This window comes from Macaca mulatta, chromosome 10 (genome assembly GCF_049350105.2).
Source record: "Macaca mulatta isolate MMU2019108-1 chromosome 10, T2T-MMU8v2.0, whole genome shotgun sequence".
In the NCBI taxonomy this organism is placed as follows: domain Eukaryota; kingdom Metazoa; phylum Chordata; class Mammalia; order Primates; family Cercopithecidae; genus Macaca; species Macaca mulatta.
Genome location: NC_133415.1, coordinates 9,822,747 through 9,845,500, shown reverse-complemented (window position 1 = coordinate 9,845,500; position 22,754 = coordinate 9,822,747). Strand labels below are relative to the sequence as shown.

The 22,754-nt window shown below is 46.5% G+C and overlaps 2 protein-coding genes, 2 long non-coding RNA genes and 1 other non-coding gene across 15 annotated transcripts in view; 3 read left to right on the top strand and 2 right to left on the bottom strand.

The window, feature by feature from the left end:
* Positions 1–3,634, top strand: part of XRCC6 (X-ray repair cross complementing 6) — a 38,145-nt gene extending 34,511 nt beyond the window's left edge. For 9 of the 10 annotated variants that reach the window (XR_013398963.1, XR_013398962.1, XM_077949528.1 and 6 more), the window contains 2 exons: positions 928–1,041; positions 3,217–3,634. Coding sequence is in view for 7 of the 10 variants with exons in the window: in XM_077949528.1 (XP_077805654.1) it covers positions 928–1,041; positions 3,217–3,410 (308 nt within the window). In the remaining 3 variants the exon portion in view is untranslated. Of the gene's footprint in view, positions 1–927; positions 1,651–1,711; positions 2,056–3,216 lie in introns of those variants that run through there. The other variant, XR_013398961.1, reaches the window with a different exon arrangement.
* A 5,142-nt stretch (positions 3,635–8,776) lies between these two features.
* Positions 8,777–22,686, bottom strand: SNU13 (small nuclear ribonucleoprotein 13). 2 transcript variants are annotated; one of them, XM_015150469.3, is made up of 4 exons: positions 22,601–22,686; positions 16,106–16,337; positions 14,013–14,133; positions 8,777–10,028 (listed from the first exon to the last, which is right to left on the bottom strand). In XM_015150469.3, exons 2-4 carry the CDS (start codon positions 16,106–16,108, stop codon positions 9,766–9,768), a joined length of 387 nt encoding a protein of 128 aa, XP_015005955.1. In that variant the 5' UTR covers positions 16,109–16,337; positions 22,601–22,686; the 3' UTR covers positions 8,777–9,765. The 2 variants fall into 2 exon arrangements, with proteins under 2 accessions (XP_015005955.1, XP_015005954.1); XM_015150468.3 differs by lacking the exon at positions 16,106–16,337.
* Positions 13,463–13,569, top strand: LOC114670721 (U6 spliceosomal RNA). The gene has a single exon (XR_003720411.1). It is a non-coding gene; the product is annotated as a U6 spliceosomal RNA (small nuclear RNA).
* LOC144331638 (uncharacterized) lies at positions 16,910–22,212 on the bottom strand. The gene is made up of 4 exons (XR_013398978.1): positions 20,913–22,212; positions 20,335–20,584; positions 18,773–18,855; positions 16,910–17,310 (listed from the first exon to the last, which is right to left on the bottom strand). It is a non-coding gene; the product is annotated as an uncharacterized LOC144331638 (long non-coding RNA).
* Positions 18,493–22,686, top strand: LOC144331642 (uncharacterized). Its single transcript, XR_013398984.1, has 2 exons — positions 18,493–19,000; positions 20,971–22,686. It is a non-coding gene; the product is annotated as an uncharacterized LOC144331642 (long non-coding RNA).
* Positions 22,687–22,754: the final 68 nt, after the last annotated feature.

The window sequence follows — 22,754 nt, the reverse complement described above, 5'->3', positions numbered from 1 at the left end:
CACTCCTATTCTTCTTATGTTCTGGTATCCAGCTCTGTAATTTCAGTTAAACAATAAATCCTATTGTATCAGTAAGTCCTGCCAGTTCTGTCACTTCTCATGTTTATGGGTCCTCTCACCCACACCCCACTTCACCTGTCTCTCTAACCCTCTTTCAGTTCACCCTCCACGCAGCTATCAGGGGGTTCTTTGGATAAGGCCTAATTCCTTGGCAGGCATTCAAGCTTCTATGACCTCACCATGCCCATCTTTCCCACCTCTCTACTGGCCCTGTCCTCCTTAACACCCTACCTTCCAGCTATATGTCACCTGCTATTTCTCACCTGATGCCTTCTGCTGCTTATCTTTCACCATCCCTCCTGTGTTACAGTGTGCCTGTATAGTTGCTTCTTGCATGGTGTTGCCCAACTCCACTGCATCATTTTTATCCACCTCCTCACTCTCACTGGGCTGTGAAGAGTGAAACCCCATCTCTACTAAAAATACAAAAAAATTAGCCGGGCGCGGTGGTGGGTGCCTGTTGTCCCGGGAGGCTGATGCAGGAGAATTGCTTGAACACGGGAGGGGGAGGTTCCAGTGAGCTGAGATCATGTCACTGCACTCCAGCCTGGGTGACAGAGCGAGACTCCGTCTCAAAAAAAATAAATAAAAACTGGGGACAAATTTACCTATTTTATAGGTTGTTAGAAGGAGTAAAGAGAGTAAGTTTAAAGCATTTACAACAGTGCCTGGCGGTAGGTAGTATGTGTGATTACAGTAAATGCAGGTGTTGGAAGGTACTTGGTAAATGCTGGAAAGACCTTTCCCGAGACCCCTCCCACCCCAGCAGTTAGGTGCTCTGTCTTCTGGTTCTCAGAGAGTTGGAACTGGACAGCAAGCTGGGGCTCGTGACTCACCAGGCCACTCTTCTGTGTTTTGATTTTCCAGTGCCCAAGGTTGAAGCAATGAATAAAAGACTGGGCTCCTTGGTGGATGAGTTTAAGGAGCTTGTTTACCCACCAGATTACAATCCTGAAGGGAAAGTTACCAAGAGAAAACACGGTGAGGAGCTGAATGTGGACATGTGGGCTATTTTAAAAAATTGCTTTTATGATGGTCTTATCACAGTGGGCAGTATCCTTTCAGAAATATCTATTCACACTCTAGTTAAAATGGCTTTTATCCAAAAAACAGGCAATAACAAATGATGGCAAGGATGTGGAGAAAAGGGAACCCTCACACAGTGTTGGTGGGAATGTAAATTAGTACAGCCACTATTATGGAGAAGAGTTTGGGGTTTCCTCAAAACGTGAAAAGTAGAGCTACCATATGATCCAGCATACCATATGATCCAGTATGTATCCAAAAGAAATCAGCGTATCAAAGAGAGATGTGCACTCCCATGTTTATTGCAGCACCATTCACAGTAGTCAAGATTTAGAAGCAACCTGAGTGTATCAGCAGATGACTGGATAAAGAAAATGTGGTACACATACACAGTGGAGTACTATTCAGCCATAAAAAAGAATGAGATCCTGTCACTTGCAATAATATGTTAAGTAAGCCAGGCTCAGAAAGACAGATATTTGCATGTTCTCACTTATTTGTGGAATCTAAAAATCAAAACAATTGAACTCATGGAGATAGAGCATAGAAGGATGGTTACCAGAGGCTGAGAAGGGTAGTGGGTAGTGGGTGGGGCATTGGGGGTTGGTGGGGATGGTTAAAATAGAATGATTAAGATCTATTTGGTAATACAATAGAGTGACCATAGTCAGTAATTTAATTGTACATTTAAAAATAACTAAAGGAATACAATTGGAATGTTTGTAATATAAAAGATAAATGCTTGAGGGGATGGATACCCCATTTATGCTGATGTGATTATTTCACATTGCATGCCTGTATCAAAATACCTCATGTACCCCACAAATATATATACCTACTATGTACCCACAAAAATTAAAAATGAAAAAATTTTAGAAAAGAACTGTCTATACAACCATACATATTTATACATACCAACATACATATTTCAGCACAAAATGGAATAATAATCACATTGTTTTCTAGTTTGCTATTTTTGTTACTCAGCTATATATGTTGCACAGTTACTTATATCCACACTTACCTATCTATCTCATTTTTTAAAAAATGAGGCTGCAGAGTAGTTCATTGGATAGATATACCAGGTTATTTAACCAGACCTGTATTGACAAGTGGATATGCTGCACTGAATATGCTTTTTCCATTGTGTACTTGTGTGAATAGATCCACAGGTACATTCTTGCAGTGAATTGCTTCCAAAACAGTGATAGATTTACCCTCTATCCAAGAAGGAGTGAGAATGTTTTCCTGTACTCTCACCCTTCCAGGACTTAATTTTTTAAATTTACAATAAAAATGATACAGAAGTTGGCCAGGTGCAGTGGCTCACACCTGTAATCCCAGCACTTTGGGAGGCCGAGGTGGGTGGATCATGAGGTCAGGAGTTCCAGACCAGCCTGGCCAACATAGTGAAACATCATCTCTACTAAAAATACAAAAATTAGCCAGATGTGGTGGTGGACACTTGTAATCCCAACTACCCGGGAGGCTGAGGCAGGAAAATCTCTTGAACCCGGGAGGCAGAGGTTGCAGTGAGCAAGACCATGCCATTGCACTCCAGCCTCGGTGATAAGAGACGCCATCTCAAAAATGACACAGAAGTTATGTTTTTTTTGTTTTTGTTTTTTCTTTTTTTTAAGACAGTCTTGCTCAGTCACCCAGGCTGGAGTCCAGTGGCTCAATCACAGTTCACTGTAGCCTCAACCTCCTGGGCTTGAGTGATCCTCCAGCCTCAGCCTCCTGAGTAGCTGAGACTTCAGGTGCACACCACCATGGCCGGTTGATTTTATTTCTTGTAGAGGCAGGGTCTCACTGTATTGCCAAGGCTGGTCATGAACCTGTAAAAGGTTTTCGAAGGAAGGAAGGAATGACTTACCAGAGTGAGCAACAGTTTTGGGTAAACTGATGGCATTCACACTACTTGTAATTTCCTCGTAGGTATGATCTGTGTTTTATTTTGCACTTTAAATGAAGCTGCCTTATTGAGATAAGTCTTCCCCATGGTGTCTTAGGCTGGCATCACAGCTTTATGGTTAATTGCAGCCCAGATGATATGAGGGCCCCTGTGCCATGTAGCTGGGATGCCACTTGTAGCATTTCCAGTCACTCCCTCCTGACCTTTCCCCCCAGATAATGATGGTTCTGGAAGCAAAAGGCCCAAGGTGGAGTATTCAGAAGAGGAGCTGAAGACCCACATCAGCAAGGGCACGCTGGGCAAGTTCACTGTGCCCATGCTGAAAGAGGCCTGCCGGGCTTACGGGCTGAAGAGTGGGCTGAAGAAGCAGGAGCTGCTGGAAGCCCTCACCAAGCACTTCCAGGACTGACCAGACACCGCGCGTCCAGCTGCCCTTCCACAGTGTGGCCAGGCTGCCTGGCCTTGTCCTTAGCCAGTTAAAATGTGTTTCTCCTGAGCTAGGAAGAGTCTACCCGACATAAGTTGAGGGACTTTATGTTTTTGAGGCTTTCTGTTGCCATGGTGATGGTGTAGCCCTCCCACTTTGCTGTTCCTTACTTTACTGCCTGAATAAAGAGCCCTAAGTTTGTACTATATACCGTTCTTTCGTGTGAAGGAGAAAGGTGTGTATGCCTTGCATCCAAAACTCACTGGCCATCACTTAGCTTAATTTTCTCTTTCCCTGGGAACACTCATCACCACAATGGAAACAAAACAAGTATCAGCAGGGAGGGTGAGAGTGACAGGTCAGGGCAGGTGAAGGTATTTTGGGAATAAGAAGCCCTAGCAGGATTATATTCTTATCCTCTGTCCTCTAGCCTGTTTTTCTTTAAATGTGTCATGTTAAGGTGTAATCAGATTTCTGAAACAATAAGAAGGTAACACTTTTAGTTCTGGGGCCATTTGGTTCATGAGTAAACAGCAACTCCCTCTCACTGCATTCCTCTTAATGCAACATTAAGTCTTGCAAAAATATACCCATTTTCTGTTGCCCTGAGAATTTGGGTTCCAGAATAAGTGAAATGAAGAGTTACTCCTCTTGTGTTTTGGGGGAGCTGTATCAAGAAGATGAGGAAAGGTCCTAATATTTAAGGAAGGGGAAGAGGATAGGAGTGTCTTTTACCTTTTCTTCCTTTACATCCCTGCTCTGTCCTCCCTGTCTTCTGAAGAATTATCCTGAAGGAAGGAAGGAGAGCATCCGGAATTGTTGGTCTGCTTTTAGGATGTGAGTAAGGGTTTGCAGGTCCTGTGTCCTTCAGGACTAGGATGAGCAGCACCTCGAGGAAGAGAGTGTAGGACATGCCAGTTTACTCCTCTTCAGAGATTCTCAGCTTTGGATTCTTGGCTGTAAGCTTTATAGGGTTTGTTTTTTGTTTTTTTGTTTTTTTTGTAACCTGTTTTTGCTTTTGTTTTTGTTTGAAAGGAGATACTGTATTTTTTTGAATTTCCTTACGTGTGTGGGCAAGAGGGGAAGATAATTCTCCCATTAGATGCTTAGAAATTGTTGAGAAATTGGACCATTGCCCTTAAATGGAGCAAGTTTGGAAACTGGATTCTACAGGGGGTTAATATACCAAGGTAAATTGGAATCACACTAAGTCACAGCCAGTCACCTGCAATAGGAGGACAAGGAGTAGCCCCACTGAGCCCTTGGTATCCAACCCTGGATGCTGGAGCTAGTGAAGAGCAGCCCTGGAGTGAGCCCAGGCTGGCTTTGCTGTGTACACTACGCCCAAGCCTATGCTCCTTTGCCTCCTACTTCCAAAGTGGAAAGAATGAGAGTTCAGGGGTCAAACACCTACCAGAGTCAGGTAGGTGTGTGGATGTTAGACAAATCACCCGAGGTCTGTGCTAAACAGCAACAAAGTGATACTTCTCTGTAAATGAATGATGCCTTCTCTGCCTGCTGAACCCCCCACCCAGGAGAGAAGAAATACCATGTTCCAGTGCAATTGGTTAGGCCTTTGGAAGCTCATGAGGCTGATGTACCAAATTTACGTTTTAGTGCCATCATATATACAAGTGACCTTGGGCAGTTTATGAGGCATTTTTGAGTCTTAGCTTCCACATTCTTATAATAGCGTCACATGGTGAAAATGAGAAAATACATAAAAGAACATGGCACTCTAGGTACAGCTGGCCTTCTGCATCTGCAGGCTGCACATCCATGGATTCAACCTACGTGGATCAAAAATTTGGGGGCCAGGCACGTTGGCTCATGCCTGTAATCCCAACACTAGGAGGCCAAGGCAGGCGGATAACGAGGTCAGGAGTTTGAGACCAGCCTGGCCAGCATGGTGAAACCCCATCTCTACTAAAAATACAAAAAATTAGCCGGGCATGATGATGTGCACCTGTAATCCCAGCTACTCGGGGAGGCTAAGGTAGGAGAATCGCTTGAATCTGGGAGGCGGAGGTTGTAGTGAGCTGAGATCGCGCCATTGCACTCCAGCCTGGGCAACACAGTGAAACTCTGTCTTTAAATAAATAAATAAATAAATAAATAAATAAATAAAACTTGGGGGAAAAAAATGGATGGCTACATCTGTACTCTTGCTCTTGTTGCCCAGGCTGGAGTGCTGTGGCGCAATCTTGGCTCCCTGCAACATCTGCCTCCTGGGCTCACACGATTCTCCTGCCTCAGCCTCCCCAGTACTAGGATTACAGGCGCACACCACTGCGCCCGGCTAATTTATTTTTAGTAGAGACGGAGTTTCACCATGTTGGCCAGGCTGCTCTCGAAGTCTTGACCTTAGGTGACCTGCCCGCCCAGGCCTCCCAAAATGCTGGGATTACATGTGTGAGCCACCGTGCCTGGCCAGACTTTAAATTTTGTCATTAGCCGGCCGGACGCGGTGGCTCACGCCTGTAATCCCAGCACTTTGGGAGGCCGAGGAGGGCGGATCACCTGAGGTCAGGAGTTCAAGAGCAGCCTGGCAAACATGGCGAAACCCCGTATCTACTAAAAATATAAAAATTAGCCGGGTGTGGTGGCGTGCACCTGTAATTCCAGCTACTCGGGAGGCTGAGGCAGGAGAATCACTTGAACCCGGGAGAAGGAGGTTGCAGTGAGCCGAGATCACGCCACTGCACTCCAGCCTGGGCGACAGAGCGAGACTCCGTCTCAACGACAAAATTGTCATTATTCCATAAATAATACAGTATGACAATTATTTACATAGCATTTACATTTTATTAGGTATCGTAAATTATCTAGAGTATTATTTAAAGTATCCGGGAGGCCGTGCGTAACTCATATGCAAATACTGCGTCATGTTACATCAGGGACTTGGGCATCCTCGGATTTGGGTATCCGCATGGAGTGCCATGTGGCGCTTGACTTCTACCGCGGCCATCGGGCTTCCATCCGCCAGGCGGCGATATAGCCGGCGCGGAGCGCGGACCTGGGCCTGCGCATGCACGCCACAGAGGAGGCGGGCCGGGTTCCCGGACCTGGGAGCCATAAGCGGAAGGGTCTGGTGGGCTAAACTGAGCTGCACCCGGGTGCCTTCTGGCCGCCGCAGCAGCTCGAGAACACGAATCCGTTTGGTCAAAAGTGAAACAAACACACGGATGCACATATGTCTGTTTACTTCTAGGCCAGGTGCAGAGGGAACGTCTGGAATGGCACTCATCGAAAGCTGCGGTTACGTGGGAAGATGAGCCTTTTAGCTCTCAGCGTTTCCCCTTCTGTAATGTCTTAATGTCTTATTGAAAACCAGAAGAGGCCGGGCGCGGTGGCTCATGCCTGTAATCCCACCAGTTTGGGAGGCTGAGGAGGGTGGATCACCTGAGGTCAGGAGTTCCAGACCAGCCTGGCCAACATGGTAAAACCCCATCTCTACTAAAAGTACAAAAGTTAGCTGGGCATGGTGGCGTGCGTCTGTAATCCCAGCTACTCAGGAGGCTGAGGAAGGAGAATCATTTAAACCCGGGAGGCGGAGGTTGCAGTGAGCTGAGATTGATTGCTCCACTGCATTCCAACATTGGTGACAGAGCGAGACTGTCTCTAAAAAAAAAAAAAAAAAAGAAGTAATGTATTATTTAATGACAGAGATAAGTTCTGAAAAATGCATTGTTAGGGAATTTCATCACTGTGTAAACACCATAGAGTATACTTACAAAAACCGGCTGGGCGCGGTGGCTCACGCCTGTAATCCCAGCACTTTGGGAGGCCAAGGTGGGCGGATCAAGAGGTCAGGAGATCGAGACCATCCTGACCAACAAGGGGAAACCCTATCTCTACTAAGAATACAAAAATTAGCTGGGTGTGGTGTCGTGCTCCTGTAGTCCCAGCTACTCAGGAAGCTGAGGCAGGAGAATCGCTTGAACCCAGGAGGCAGAGGTTGCAGTGAGCTGAGATTACACCACTGCACTCCAGCCTGGGCGACAGGGCGAGACTGTCTCAAACAAACAAACAAAAACCCTAGATGGAATAGCCTACTATACATACACCTAGGCTACAAACCTGTACTGCATGTTACTGAACACTGTAGGCAACTGTAACACAATGGCATTTGTGCATCTAAACATAGGAAAAGTACAGTAAACACACAGAATTATAATCTTATGGGACCACTGTCATTTATGTGATCTGTCATTGACCAAAACCACTGAATGCACGACTGTGAAAAAGTAAGCACTGCGTAAAATTCCACCATCCAAAAATATAAAACTGCTTCAGGGGTGGTGATAAGAACACTGGAGTAAACTGGGAGAAATGACCAGCCCAGGATGCACAGAACAGGTCCAACTGGCCAAGGTGGCTCCCAGGTTCCCCCTGGTGTGCTTCTTGCTGGAGCAGGGGTATATGGGTCCAAGCTGGCGAAGAGGGGATCTATTCTCACTTGACCACTATGGTACCCAGTTATTTGCACCTTGGAAGATTTCTCAACCTGAGGTATTAAGCTCTCAAGGGACTTATCTTTAAGATAGTAAGTAGAAGAGGCAAGTGAGGGGGCAGTGGCTTTAGTCACCAATACCAGTCCTGCATGTGCCAAGGGTTACTAGAAACCCTGATTCTCCAACAGTGATTCTCAATTGGGGGTGATTTTACTGCCGGGGGCATTTAACAATGTCTGGAAACATTTCTTCATTGTGGGGGGCGCTGCTACTGCCACCTAGTGGGTACAGGCCAGTGATGCTACTAAACATCACACAACACACAGCACAGTCCCCACAACAAATTAACCAGCCCCAAATGTCAACAGCACAGAGGTTGAGAAAGCCAGTTCCAGTGATAGCAATGCTCCAGTTGAGTCTGTATGACGTTTTGAACTGCCAAGGCAGAAACTACCTGGTAGGAGGAGACAGTTCTTCCATAGCCTTCTGGTAAAAAAGTCTAAGCTAAGTGGCCAGGCGTGGTGGCTCACACCTGTAATCCCAGTGCTTTGCGAGGCTGAGATGGGTGGATTACCTGATGTCAGGAGTTCAAGACCAGCCTGGTCAACATGGTGAAACCCCGTCTCTACTAAAAATACAAAATTTGCCGGGCGTGGTCGTGCATGCCTGTAATCCCAGCTACTTGGGAGGCTGAGGCAGGAGAATCACTTGAAGCCAGGAGGCAGAGGTTGCGGTGAGCTGAGATTGTGCCATTGCACTCCAACCTAGGCAACAAGAGTGAATCTCTTTCACAAAGGAAAAAAAAAAGTCTAAGCAGCTATCACCACTCTAATAATACTAAGTATGTCTTCTTTTCAATTTTAGCCGGATACTAAGAATCAGGCACTGCCATTCTGTCATCAAAATGGAATAGATTTCTTTATTAGGATGCTCACAAGAATGGAGAACACATGAACTAGCACTCTCCTCATGTAACAGAGAGTACATCTAACCCACAGGGTGGCAGCACACAGGGGAAGGGCTCTCAGAGCTGGTGCCAAGTGTCCACCAAAGAAAGTCCCATTCACCAGAGAGGTTGTTTCCTTGGACTCCATCATCTCTGTTATAGCTACCCGCCAGGTCTCCATGATCTTCCTGAAATCCTTCATGCCAGCACCAGTTCATGTTCTCTGACCTTGTCACTCCCGACTCTTTCAAGACCCAGGTCAACTGCCCCATGGCTCACTCACCCAGGCCGCCTCTGGAATCCTGCAGCACATCTCTTTGGTATGCTGCTGCCCTGCCACCCTCAAGGCCATGGTTGGGGGTAGGGGGAGAACATGAACATCACATTACCAAAAGCAAACAGCAGGGGTACATTAGTAAATGACACTTGGACATAGCCAAACCACCTCACAGAACACATGCTTCCTCCCCCAAATGATACATAATCGCCCAAGTGCAAAGTAAACCCCATGATCACTTTAACACATATGAATGATTCTGTGTGCCAGGCACAGGGATACTTAATAAATGGTGTTTAATTCCACCACACTCTGCACACAATAGGAAGCTAGTGGCTGAAAGATCTCTATCCTGGCTCCATCAGCTTTCTCCTGGCTCTTTCTGCCTTTCAACGGTGCCACCACACTGCTTCTATCTGCTCTGAACACTTGTTCCAAAAAGGGAGGATAAAAGGATGAAGGATGGCAGAGGGAGGGAGGAAAGGAAGGGGGAAAACAACCCTGTAAAACACAACAACAACAACACAAAAATCCAGAAACAAGATTTAGTACTACAACATTTTATAACAATAGAGAGTGGCTGAAAATACTACATGCTAACACAGACAATATGATACACGACCTCAGGGGGGCAGGGAGCACGTGGCAAAGGCCATAGGTTTAGACTAAGAGCCTTTCAATGGACTGCTGAATGGATTGGATCTGCTGTTTCAGCTGCGAGCCCTCTTTGATGGTGACAGAACAGGCGATGACAGGCCTGGAGACCCCACAGGCTCTTCCCAGGGCCTGCTTGGAGCGCACAAACACGTAGGGCACGTTCTTGTCTTCACACAGCAGTGGGAGGTGCAGAATGATCTCCAGTGGCTCGGCGTCTGCAGCCATCACGATGAACTCAGAGATGCCCCTGTTGAGGGTTTTGGTGGCTGTGGAGAGAAGGGCGTGAAGCTAATAGGTGATGTGGGCTTGGGCAGGGCAGCCACAACAAACCAGGAAGAATGCCTAGGCACACACAATTGTGTGTGTCCTAGACCAGCCCTGGGATACGATAAAGGATTCAAACATCAGTCAGTCATACACAATGGCCTTTTCTCAAGCTCTACATTAAACCCACCACTTATCCTCGAAACACGCCCTGAATCTGACCACTTTTTTTTTTTTTTTTTGAGATGGAGTCTTGTTCTGTCTCACAGCTGGAGTGCAGTGGTGCGATCTTGGCTCACTTCAACCTCCGCCTTCCGGGTTTAAGTGATTCTCCTGCCTCAGCCTCCCAAGTAGCTGGAATTACAGGCACATGCCGCTAATTTTTGTATTTTTAATAGAGACAGGGTTTCACCATGTTGTCCAGGCTGGTCTCGAACTCCTCACCTCAAGTGATCCACCCACCTCGGCCTCCCAAAGTGCTGAGATTACAGGTATGAGCCACAGTGCCGTCTAATCTGGTAACTTTTTTCTTTCTTGGTTTTTTTTTTTTTTTTTTTTTTTTGAGATGGAGTCTCGCACTGTCGCCTGGGCTGGAATGCAGTGGCGCAATCTTGGCTCACTGCAACCTCTGCCTCCCAGGTTCAAGTGATTCTCCTGCCTCAGTCTCCCAAGTAGCTGGGATTATAGGCGCCCGCCACCACGCCCAGCTAATTTTGTTTCACTATGTTGGCCAGGCTGGTCTCAAATTCTTGACCTTGTGATCCACCCATGTTGGCTTCCCAAAGTCCTGGGATTACAGGCGTGAGCTACCATGCCTGGCCCTGACCACTTCTTTCTACTCCTCTGCTATACTTGTCCAAGTCACCATCATCTCTTGCCTTGTCAACTGCAAGAGTTTCCACAAACCCCCACCAGCAAGTAGTAGTTTATTAATAAATTAGTACTTCTCAAGGTATCGCTGACTGAGTGTCAGAGTTTTAATATCTCAATCTGCCATAATCAATACTTCTAGAAAGCTCACCCCACATGGGACTCACCATGCAAGTTCAACACCCCACAGCACCATTTCAGATGCATACTCTCCTGATTGCTTGCCTCTGTGGCTCAATGCGAATACTCTGCATTCATGTTGGAGTACTTGAGAAGGGTACACTCTAGAGCTACACTGCCTGAGTACAAATGCTGGCACTCATTCTTGTTACACAAATGACCTTGAGCAAAGTGTTTAACTTCCCTTACTTTTATCATCTATAAAACAATTCTACCTAATAGGATTCTACCTAATAAAACAATAATTATCTAATTCTTTTTAACCTAATTCTAATTACCTAATAATTCTACCTAATAGGATTCTTGAAAGGATTAAACAAGTTAATAAGAATGAGGCTGGCGTGGTGGCTCACACCTGTAATCCCAGCACTTTGGGAGGCTGAGGCAGGTAGATCGTCTGAATTCAGAGTTTGAGACCAGCCTGGGCAACATGGCAAAACCCCATCTCTACTAAAAATATAAAAAATTAGCCAGGTGTGGTGGCATACACCTGTTGCTCCAGCTACCTGGGAGGCTGAGGTGGGAGGATCACCTAAGCCCAGGAGGTCGTGGCTGCAGTGAGCCATGATCAATGCCAATGCACTCCAGCCTGGGCTACAGAGACCCTATCTCAAATAAATAAAAATAAACAATAATAATACCTGATACATGGTAAATGCAAAGTATGTTCATTTCTATTGATATTACTATAGTTTATTCACCCTACAAAAGTCATAGGAGTGACTCTTTTACAGTGGCTTACACTGTCTCATGTGATCTCCTAGTACCTCTCATCCCCTCACTTAGTTCCAGCCATACACCAGCCTCCTGAGAGTCCCTCAAGCACGCCTTTGCACCATGCCCAAAATCGTTTCTTTCCAACACCCTCATCTATTCAGTTCTCTGCTCAAACTTCAGCTCCTCAGACAGACCTTCTCTGAATACTCCATCTAAAAAGACCCACCACTGCCATTCCTATCCCCCTTCTCTACTTTATTCTCTTTTACAGTATTCTTTACCACCAGGCATAAAACCTATGTCTTTCTCCACCGGAATGTACACTCCAAGAAGGCAGAGACTTCGTTTTGTTCACCAATGCATCACCAGCATATATACATGTGCCCGGCACACAGCAGGCAATCAATAAATAATATGGCAAGAAAGAATACCTGACACTGAGGCAGAAGTATGGAAAACTGCTACATCTCCCTCCCTGAACTCCTAGTAAGCACATTCTGAACTGAGTCACTGAGACTGAGCATCTCCATTCAAGGATCTGTGTGCCTAGCACCATGCAAAGTATCGCAAGAGGAAATAAGGTTGCTCTGTGTCCATGAGTCCTCATCTGCCTGAGGTATAAGAACTCATGTCCCTGCCCAGCCAAGCTGACCTGAGTGCATCAAGTGAGAAGAGACACCTCCCAGGAGAGCTGGTGAGTCACCCTACAATGCCCCACTGGCCACTGCTATACCAGGCACTGCAGTTACTGCAGTACGAGCAGGGAGGAAAGAGTACCACGATGAGACCCGGAGAGTCTACTTTATCTTCCTTCAGCAACACAGGTAAAAGCGATTATAATGGTTCTCCTAAATCTCAAACACGGTTCACAAAATCTCTAATGTTTCCATTAAAAATCTTCAACGACAAAAGAGCTCTACCACATCAAACTACCAGCATCTGTTAAAATGAGAGTATTCTGGCGGGCTGTGGTAGCTCACGCCTGCTGTTATTCCAGCACTTTGGGAGGCCGAGGCAGGCAGATTGTCTGAGCTCAGGAGTTCAAGACCAGCCTGGGCGACAGAGTGAGATTCTGTCTCCAAAAATAAAAAATAAAAAATAAGGCTGGGCAGCCAGGCACAGTGGCTCACGCCTATAATCCCAGAACTTTGGGAGGCCGAGGCGGGCAGATCACTTGAAGTCAGGAGTTCAAGACCAGTCTGGCCAACATGGTGAAATGTCATCTCTACTTGAAAAAAATAAAAATAAAAATAAGGCTAGACACAGTGTTTCACGCCTGTAATCCCAGCAGCACTCTGGGAGACCAAGACAGTGGATCACCTGAGGTTAGGAGTTCGAGACCAGACTGACCAACATAGTGAAACCCTCTCTCTACTGAAAATACAAAATTAGCTGAATGTGATGGTGCATGCCTGTAATCCCAGCTACTTGGGAGACTGAGGCAGGGGAATCACTTGAACCCGGGAAGTGTAGGTTGCAGTGAGCTGAGATCCTGCCATTGTACTCCAGCCTGGGTAACAAGAGCGAAACTCTCAAATAAATAAATAAAGAAAATTTTAAAAAAACGAACAAAGTGAGAGTATCCTATATTACCTCTGGGCAGAAGTATCATGCACACATAATTATTCCACTGAAAAACAGCTGTTTTTCTTTTTTACAAAGGGAGGTGGTGCTTGCTTCAGCAGCACATATACTAAAATTAGAACAATACAGAGAAGATTAGCATGACCCCTGCACAAGGATGACATGCAAATTCGTGAAACGTTCCATGTTTTTGAATAATTGCATCCAAAAAAAAAAAAAAAAAAAAAGGGAGAGGGGTAGGCAATGTTTCTGGGAACCAAATGAAATTCATGAATGTTAAGTATCCATCGTATAAGGGATGCTAAAAAGCATTAATATCCCTTTCCTTCTGATGGCTCTGGAGAGGTCATACAGCTACTATACAAAGTGTCTACAACTGCTTTCAAATGGCTCAGCAAAAATAAAATTCATTTATAGAGTGAAAAAGAAGGTAAATGTGGCAAAATGTTAATAACTGGTGGGTCTAAAAAAAATTCTTAGCCCATCAGCTTTAGCATCTAATGCCAAAGACCTCCTACTGGTTGTAGTCAAAAGCAGCTAGCCCTCCTCCTCCCAAATTGGAAATCTAGACCAGAGGACCCACATGGAAACATGTACCTTTAACATTCCCCCAGAGCACCCTGTGGCTGCCTTACCCTCATTGGCTCCTTTCCGAAGCTGCTTATAGTTACATGACTGCTGAACGAGATCCAGTAGTTTCTTGGTGAGGTGGGCATCGGCAAGGGGATAGGCCTTTGGATTCACATCGGCCTCAGTCTATGGGGGAAATAAAAATATCAGTCAAATTGAGCCAGAAGTTTTCCTACCTGAGTCACAAAATACTAATCAACAATTGAGACACAGCGGGCAGGTGCCCTGCTCCCCAATCCTCAAACACACAAAACACCAGGTAGTTAACAATGGCCTTTCCACTCCTACCTTCGAAAAAAAGGAAATACAGTATTAGGAATTACACAGTTCAATAAAGTATACTAAAGCTCGTATACTTTTGTCTTTCTTCAGCCAAATGTTTCATAATATTACAGCAAATGGATTACAAATGGGCTCCCATGGCTCAGCATCCATTTGAGTCCATGGGTAATCCGTTTCTGTTTTTTAGACAGAGTCTCACTCTGTTGCCCATGCTGGAGTGCAGTGGTGTGATTTCAGCTCACTGCCACCTCTGTCTCCCAGGTTCAAATGATTCTTGAGCCTCAGTCTCCCAAGTAGCTGGGACTACAGGCGTGCACCACCATACCCGGCTAATTTTTGTATTTTTTGTGGAGACAGGGTTTCACCATGTTGGCCAGGCTGGTCTCAAACTCCTGGCTCACGCCTATAATCACAGCACTCTGGGAGGCAGAGGCGGGTGGATCACCTGAGGTCAGGAGTCCATGGGTAATCTTTAAATTTGAATTTCCATATTCCACTGGAATTTACTGAATCAATAAGAGATAATTTACAGTAAATGTAGCACAAAGTTCTCTTTCCATTCCCCATTCTATATGCATATCTTCTGTTCAAACCCCTGGTTTCCAACACACCAGAGTATTTCCTCACCTACTCTACAATAAACACAAAATGGTTCCAAAATTGCTACATCTATATACCACCTCTACCAACAAACTGACCAAAGTCAAAATTTATTTTTGTTCTTAGGATATATCCTATTAAAGTCATCCAGTGACAGGACTGTGTTCAAAAGTTATTCAAATTAAAATTTTCCTTGTGGTTAGCAATTTGGTATACAAGTAGGTTTCTTTCGTTTGTAGTCAACTTGCTTTAGATTTTATTTTTCAAATATGTAAAATATCTTCATGGTTTAAAAGTCAAAACTATGCTAGTGATAGCAACTCAGTGTTTTGACAACTGGAAAAGGGAAACAATCATCCTCTGTGCCTTTCCTAAATGCTGTATTAGGAGGTAACCAGATGAGAAGTACCTCTTGTATCACTATTCCGCCTAATAAAGAGGGAATGGTACACTTAAATATCACCAACTTGCAACCCTTATTAACTAATTAATGGTATTTGCAGTTATGTTAAAAATCCTTACTTTATAAATACATACTGTAATACTTATGGATAAAATGACATCATTGAGATCTGTGTCAAAATAACCCATGTAGGGGCCGAGCGCCGTGTCTCACGCCTGTAGTCCTAGTTACTCGAGAGGCTGACGCAGAATAGCTTGAACCCAGGAGGCGGAGGATGCTGTGAGCCGAGATGGCGCCACTGCACTCCAGCGTGGGCGACAGAGTGAGACTCCGTCTCAGTAAATAAATATACATCCATGTAGGGAGCAAATTGGGTGAGTGGTCTTCCTTTTCCGCTCCTTCCATCGCATTCCCACTGCTCCAGTTAACCATTTCATTACTTTCATCTCTCTCTCTCCTTTTTTTACAAACACGTATTTATGTACAAGGATATATTCATATTATAACGCAGGTGCGGCCCCGCATGTCGCCATCGAGTGTAAGGTGCGAATTGCGAGTGACTTGCTGCGGCTACCACCTAACCTCGGCCTTGGAGGCTAGACACAGGGTGGACGGCAGTCGCTGGAGACGGAGACGGCCAGGTTGGACCACTCATCTATAGCGCCTGTCTCGGTGGTCTCCTGCCCGACACCGCGCGCCTGCCTTTTTCTCCTTCAATTTTTTTACAGCTTTTCTGACATTGCTGGACCACGCTTGCGGCACCGCGGCTCTCGGGAGGTGACCCGTGGGTAGGGGCCCAGTAGGAACACTCACCATAGCGTCTGTCTTGGTAGCCTCTCGCTGGACACCGCAAGGACACCACGCCTGTAGGTCCGGACGGTCTGCTGCCCCGCACCGCAAGGACACGGATGCCCCGCCCCCAGGAGCAGGAAGTGACGTCACTGCCGCCAGCGGAAATGACGTCCAGGGCCAGCTTGTACACCCGGACTCCCTGTCTTCTACCTAACTCGTTATCTTAGGCGAACCTTTCCTGGTCCCAGGACAACTAGGAGAAATTAGGTGAAGGATGGAGGAGTTCTCTAAAGGAAGGTGGTTGGGGAAGGTCGAGGGAAGACCTCCATATTATTTTTCTCTTCCTCATACATTTATTTAGAGACGTAGTCTCCCTCTGTCACCTAGGTTGGAGTGCAGTGGCGCCATCTCGGCTCACTGCAACCTCAGCCTCCTGAGTACCTGGGATTACAGGTGACCGCCATCACGGCCAGCTAATTTTTGTATTTTTGGTAGAGATGAGGTTTCACCACTTTGGCCAGGCTGGTCTCGAACTCCTGATCTCAGGTCATCTGCCTGCGTCGTCCTCCCAAAGTGCTGGGATTACAAGCGTGAGCCACCACACCTGGCCATCCTTTCTTTTTAATGTCTATAGAGCGTGTCTCCTTCATATGTTACTCACTTAAACCTTTTCTTTTTAGAGACAGGGTCTCGCTCTGTCACACAGGCTGGGGTGCTGTAGTGGCATCTTGGCTCACTGCAACCTCCTCCGGGGTTCAAGCAATTCCCCGGCCCCAGCCTTCAGAGTAGCTGGTACTACAGGCACGCACAACCACACCCGGCTAATTTTTTTGTATTTTTAGTGGAGACGGTGTTTCACCATGTTGGCCAGGCTGGTCTCCCAACTGCTGACCTCAAGTGATCCGCTTGTCTTGGCCTCCCAAAGTGTTGGGATTACAGGAGTGAGCCACCGCGCCCGGCCTTACTTTTTTGATTAATCTTTATGAAGGGGACTTTCCTGGGCTCAAGTGGTCCTCCTGCCTCACACTCCCAAGTAGCTGGGACTACATGCATGCATCACCACGTCTGACTCATTTTTTAATTTTAGAGGCACTGTCTCATTATGTTGCCCATGCTGGTCTTGAACTCCTGGCCTCAAACAATCTTCCTGCCTGGGCCTCCCAAAGTACTGGGATTACAGGCGTGAGCCACTGTGCCCAGCCCATTTATATATTTTTAATCTTTCACTATTATATAAATGCTATAATGTCTAATCTCATCTATACCTAATCTATATTATGTTTCATTCAGTATATCTGTAAGATAAACTCCTAGAAGTGGGATTAATGAGTCAAAAGATATAATATGCATTTGTAACTTTTATATCTACTCCAAACTGACCCTGTACAGGGTTTAACAACTTGCACACCCGCCAGCAATGCATGACAGTGACGAATTCCCCAAAACTTTGATAACAGTGTCAAACTGAACTAGCTTCATTGCCTGGGGTAAATATCTGGGGTTTGTTGTCTCGTGCCAAGAAAATTTAGGGCACGGACACACAGGAGTTTAGGAACAAGGTTTTTTTTTTTTTTTTTTTTTTTTTTTTTTTTTTTTTTTTTTTGAGATGGAGTCTTGCTCTGTTGCCCAGGCTGGAGTGTAGAGGTGCGATGGTGCGATCTTGGCTTACTGCCACCTCTGTCTCCTGGGCTCAAGCAATTCTCCTACCTCAGCCCCAACCAGTAGCTGGAATTACAGGTGCACACCACCATGACGGGCTAATTTTTATATTTTTTAGTAGAGACTGGGTTTTGCCATGTTGGCCAGACTGGTCTCAAACTCCTGACCTCAGGTGATCCACCTGCCTCAACCTCCCAAAGTGTTGGGATTACAGGCATGAGCCACTGCGCCTCGCCAGGAGCAGAGGTTTAATAGGCAAAAGAAAGAGAAAGAACAGTTCTCTCTGGTGAGAAAGAGGGGCATCAGAAAGGAAAAGACCCAGTAGTATGCTCTACTTTCTATTTCAGCAATTTCTCCTTTTGTTTTTTTCTTTCCTTCTGCTTTCTTTAGGGTTATTTTGTCTTTGTGTGTTTTTCCTACCTTTTTAGCCCCTTTCTCCCTAGCGTTAGCATCTCAGGCTCCAAGTGATACTTTCATTATATCCTTTCATTTGTTTCTTCCCCCCTCTGCCCTTGTCACTTATGCTCTGGTATGTGGTATTTTCATTATTGTTCTGTTCCATTTTTGAATTCCTACTACAATGTGTTTTTTTTTTTTTTTGAGACGGAGTCTCGCTCTTTCGCCCAGGCTGGAGTGCAGTGGTGCGATCTCAGCTCACTGCAAGCTCTGCCTCCTGGGTTCACGCCATTCTCCTGCCTCAGCCTCCTGAGTAGCTGGGACTACAGGCCCCCACCACCACGCCCGGCTAATTTTTTGTATTTTTTCTTAGTAGAGATGGGGTTTCACCGTGTTAGTCAGGATGGTCTCCATCTCCTGACCTCGTGATTCACCCGCCGTGGCCTCCCAAGTGCTGGGATTACAGGCATGAGCCACCGTGCCCTGCCTCCTACTACAATTTAAAAATCTGATAGTTTATATTTTTCATTTCAAAATACTCTGTTACTAATTTTTAACTTACTTCCATTTGGGTAGGGCAAAAATGGTATGTAATATTAACAATGTTAAAATTTGCAGGGCTTGCTTTATGGCCAATTTTCTTTTTTTTTTTTTTTTTTGAGACGGAGTCTCACTCTGCCGCCCAGGCTGGAGTGCAGTGGCCGGATCTCAGCTCACTGCAAGCTCCGCCTCCCGGGTTCCCGCCATTCTCCTGCCTCAGCCTCCCCAGTAGCTGGGACTACAGGCGCCCGCCACCTCGCCCGGCTAGTTTTTTTTTTTATTTTTTAGTAGAGACAGGGTTTCACCATGTTAGCCAGGATGGTCTCGATCTCCCGACCTCGTGATCCGCCCGTCTCGGCCTCCCAAAGTGCTGGGATTACAGGCTTGAGCCACCGCGCCCGGCCATTATGGCCAATTTTCAAAAATGTTCCATGTTTGAAAAGTGTATTCTGAACTGGCTGCAGTGGCTCAGGCCTATAATCCCACCAACTTGGGAAACTGAGGCTGGGGACTGATTGAGGCCAGAAGTTTGAGACCAGCCTGGGCAACACAGTGAGACCCCCAACTCTAAAAATATTTAAAAACTTAGCTGGGGCAGTCTAGGCACAGTGGCTCACACCTGTAATCCCAGCACTTTGGGAGGCCATGATGGGTGGCTCTCTTGAAGTCAGGAGTTCAAGACCAGCCTGGACGACATGGTGAAACCCCATCTCTACTAAAAACACAAAAATTATCCGGGCGTGGTGGCAGGCACCTGTAATCCCAGCTGCTTGGAGGCTGAGGTAGGAGAATGGCTTGAACCTGGGAAGTGGAGGTTGCAGTAGGCTGAGATCCCGCCACTTTATTCCAGCCTGGGTGAAAGAGTGGAACTCCACTCAAAAAAAAAAAAAATAAAAAAATAATTACCTTTTTGTTGTTGAGACAGGGTCTCACTCTGTCACTGAGGCCAGAGTGCAGTGGCATGACAATAGCTCACTGCAGCCTCGACCTTCAGAGCTCAAGTGATCCTCCTGCCTCAGCCACCTCAGTAACTGGGACTACAAGTGTGGGCCACCACTCCTGGCTAATTTTATTTTATTTTATTTTTTATTTTTTGAGATGGAGTTTCGCTCTTGTTGCCCAGGCTGGAGTGCAATGGCACAATCTCAGCTCACCACAAGTTCCGCCTCCCGGGTTCAAGAGATTCTCCTGCCTCAGCGTCCCGAGTAGCTGGGATTACAGGCATGCGCCACCATGCCAGGCTAAATTTTGTATTATTAGTATAGAGACAGGGTTTTGCCGTGTTGGCCAGGCTGGTCTACAACTCCTGACCTTGTGATTCGCCCGCCTCGGCCTCCCAAAGTGCTGAGATTACAGGCGTGAGCCACCGCACCCGGCCAACACCTGGCTAATTAAAAAAAAAATTGTTTAGGTTGAGTACGGTGGCTCACGCCTGTAATCCCAGCTCTTTGGGAGGCCGAGGCAGGCAGATTACTTGAGGTCAGGAGTTTGAGACCAGCCTGACCAACACAGCAAAACCCTGTCTCTATTAAAAAACAAAAACAAAAAATAGCTGGGCGTGGTGGTGCGTGCCTGTAATCCCAGCTACTTGGGAGGCTGAGACAGGAGAATCGCTTGAACCCGGGAGACAGAGGTTTCAGTGAGTCGAGATCCACCTGCCTCGGCCTCCCAAAGTGCTGGGATTAAAGGTGTGAGCCACCACATCCGGCCATACAAATATGTTTTATTTGATACTACAGTAGGGATTTTATTTTTTTTTTGGGACAGAGTCTTGCTTTGTCACCCAGGCTGTAGTGCAGTGGCACGATGTCAGCTCACTGCAACCACGGCCTCCCCGGATATAGTGATTCTTCTGCCTCAGCCTCCTAAGTAGCTGGGATTACAGGTATGCACCGCCATGCCCGCCTAATTTTTGTATTTTTAGTAGAGATGGGGTTTCACCATGTTGGTCATGCTGGTCTTGAACTCTTGACCTCATGATCCGCCCACCTCGGCCTCCCAAAGTGCTGGGATTACAGGTGTGAGCCACCGTACCCGGCTGGAAATTTTGGTTAATAATTTATCACCTTTTATTTTATTTATTTATATTTTTTGAGACGGAGTCTCACACTGTCACCCGGGCTGAAGTGCAGTGGCGCGATCTTGGCTCACTGCAACCTCTGCCTCCCAGGTTCAAGCGATTCTCCTTGCCTCAGCCTCCCAAAGAGCTGGGATTACAGGTGCCCGCCACCACGCCTGGCTAATTTTTTTGTATTTTTAGTAGACAGGGTTTCACTATGTTGGCCAGGCAGGTCTTGAACTCCTGACCCCATAATCCACCCGCCTTGGCCTCCCAAAGTGCTGGGATTACAGGCATGAGGCACCGTGCCTGGCCCTGTCCCACATTTTAAAATAGATATACTTAAAAATATTATGTGGAACCCCCAAAGTACATACAACTATGATATGTCAATTTAAAAAAACTTTTAAAATTGCTGTTGTTTCCAACAACCCATTCTCTGGAAATCAGGATCCTCAACTCTCAATAAATATCAAATTCATAAGAGGAAAACTTCAGGAATCTGAACAGCCATCAAATACCTAAATGTTTCACTATTAGTAAACAAAAAGTTAAACTCAATTTTAAAACCAAACTACCTAGCTTATAAACACTAATTGAAACTTGCTTAGGGTGTATTTATTCGCCTTTCAATTTCTTCAGAGGTTAAATAAATTAATGAATGATAGCATACCACCAGCCAACCTAAATCCGTACCTAGCGTGATCAGTTTGGTTTCCCTGTACACCAGACAGCCAAAACTTGCAAGGTTTTGATTGGACAACAAATACTGCGTGCTCACTCTGTGCCAAGCATGAGGACTAGATGTTTAACATGCTTTATTTCATCTGATCCTCACAACATCCTGATGCACTGTCATTCCCATTTTACAGTTGAGGAAAACTGCAAAGTTCAACCTGAGACCATCCGATTCCAAAACGTTTCAGGGAACTGCATAAAAGCGAGCACTGAGTTTGAAAGCTTCGAGTTCTAGGCTCAGCCACGCACTAAGCTTCAAAATGCATGGGAGGAGGTTTGGGGGGAGTGCTACCGCCGGGATCCAAGCTCCGCTGGAAGGATTAACTATAAACGTTACAGTGCTTTGCAAATTCTTCCCTCCTCACCAAGTGCCAACCAAAACGACTACGCCAGGACACACGTTTTAGAACTTTCCCTAGATATTTAAAAGTCAGAGACGACCAAGAATTCAGAGACGCCGCACGTGGTGCTACCAGACTTCTGGGTTTTGAAGCCACCACCTTGCGGGAGAAGCCCTTCCTGCGCTCCAGGCCGTGAGTCGCGCTCACTTCATGTTCCCCACAGCCCCCAATTGCCAAAGTCTCCTCTAGGTCCCTGGCGCGTGTGACTCGCGGCGAGCACTAGGCGCACACCCACAGGAGATCTCCTGGACCCCAGCAACGGGGGTGGGGTGAGGTAGGGTGGGTAGGAGAGGTTGATCCGAATCCCAGGGTCCCACGCCATCGTAGATTTCGTACTTAAAGAAACAAGGGGAAAAAAAAGTTGGAGCCAAATTTTCTTCACCCAACTTTTTGCCCTCTCCCACGTGGGTTGGTCTCTTTCTCCCGCTAGGCCATGCCCCCTCCGCTCGCCGCAGACCTTCTGCCACGCAAACAGATCGTGCGGCAAAGCACCACAGCAGCGGGGATCCCTGAGGTTTCCTGAGTTCTAACCTCGAGTTCTAACCTCGGGCCAGGCTGTTGGGAACCCGCGGCTGCTGGAGTTCTAACTCAGGGCCCGGCGGTTAAGACCCAGCGCCGGCGGATGAGACGGCGCAGGGTCTAAGCCTTCATCTAACAGGCCAGGGAGTGAACGCAACCCCGAGTCTCCTGCTTCCCGGTCCCTTGGCCGGCGCACGCACTCACCATGGCTGCTGTTCCGCGGGCTCGGCACTTCTAGGAGAGCGCAGCCGACTTCTGAGCAGCGTTCGCCTCCACCGGAAAAACTCACTGAAGCAGCAGCGGAAACGGCCCCGCGCGGCAGGAAGCAAAGATGACGCTACGCAAGCGAGCTAGCGGG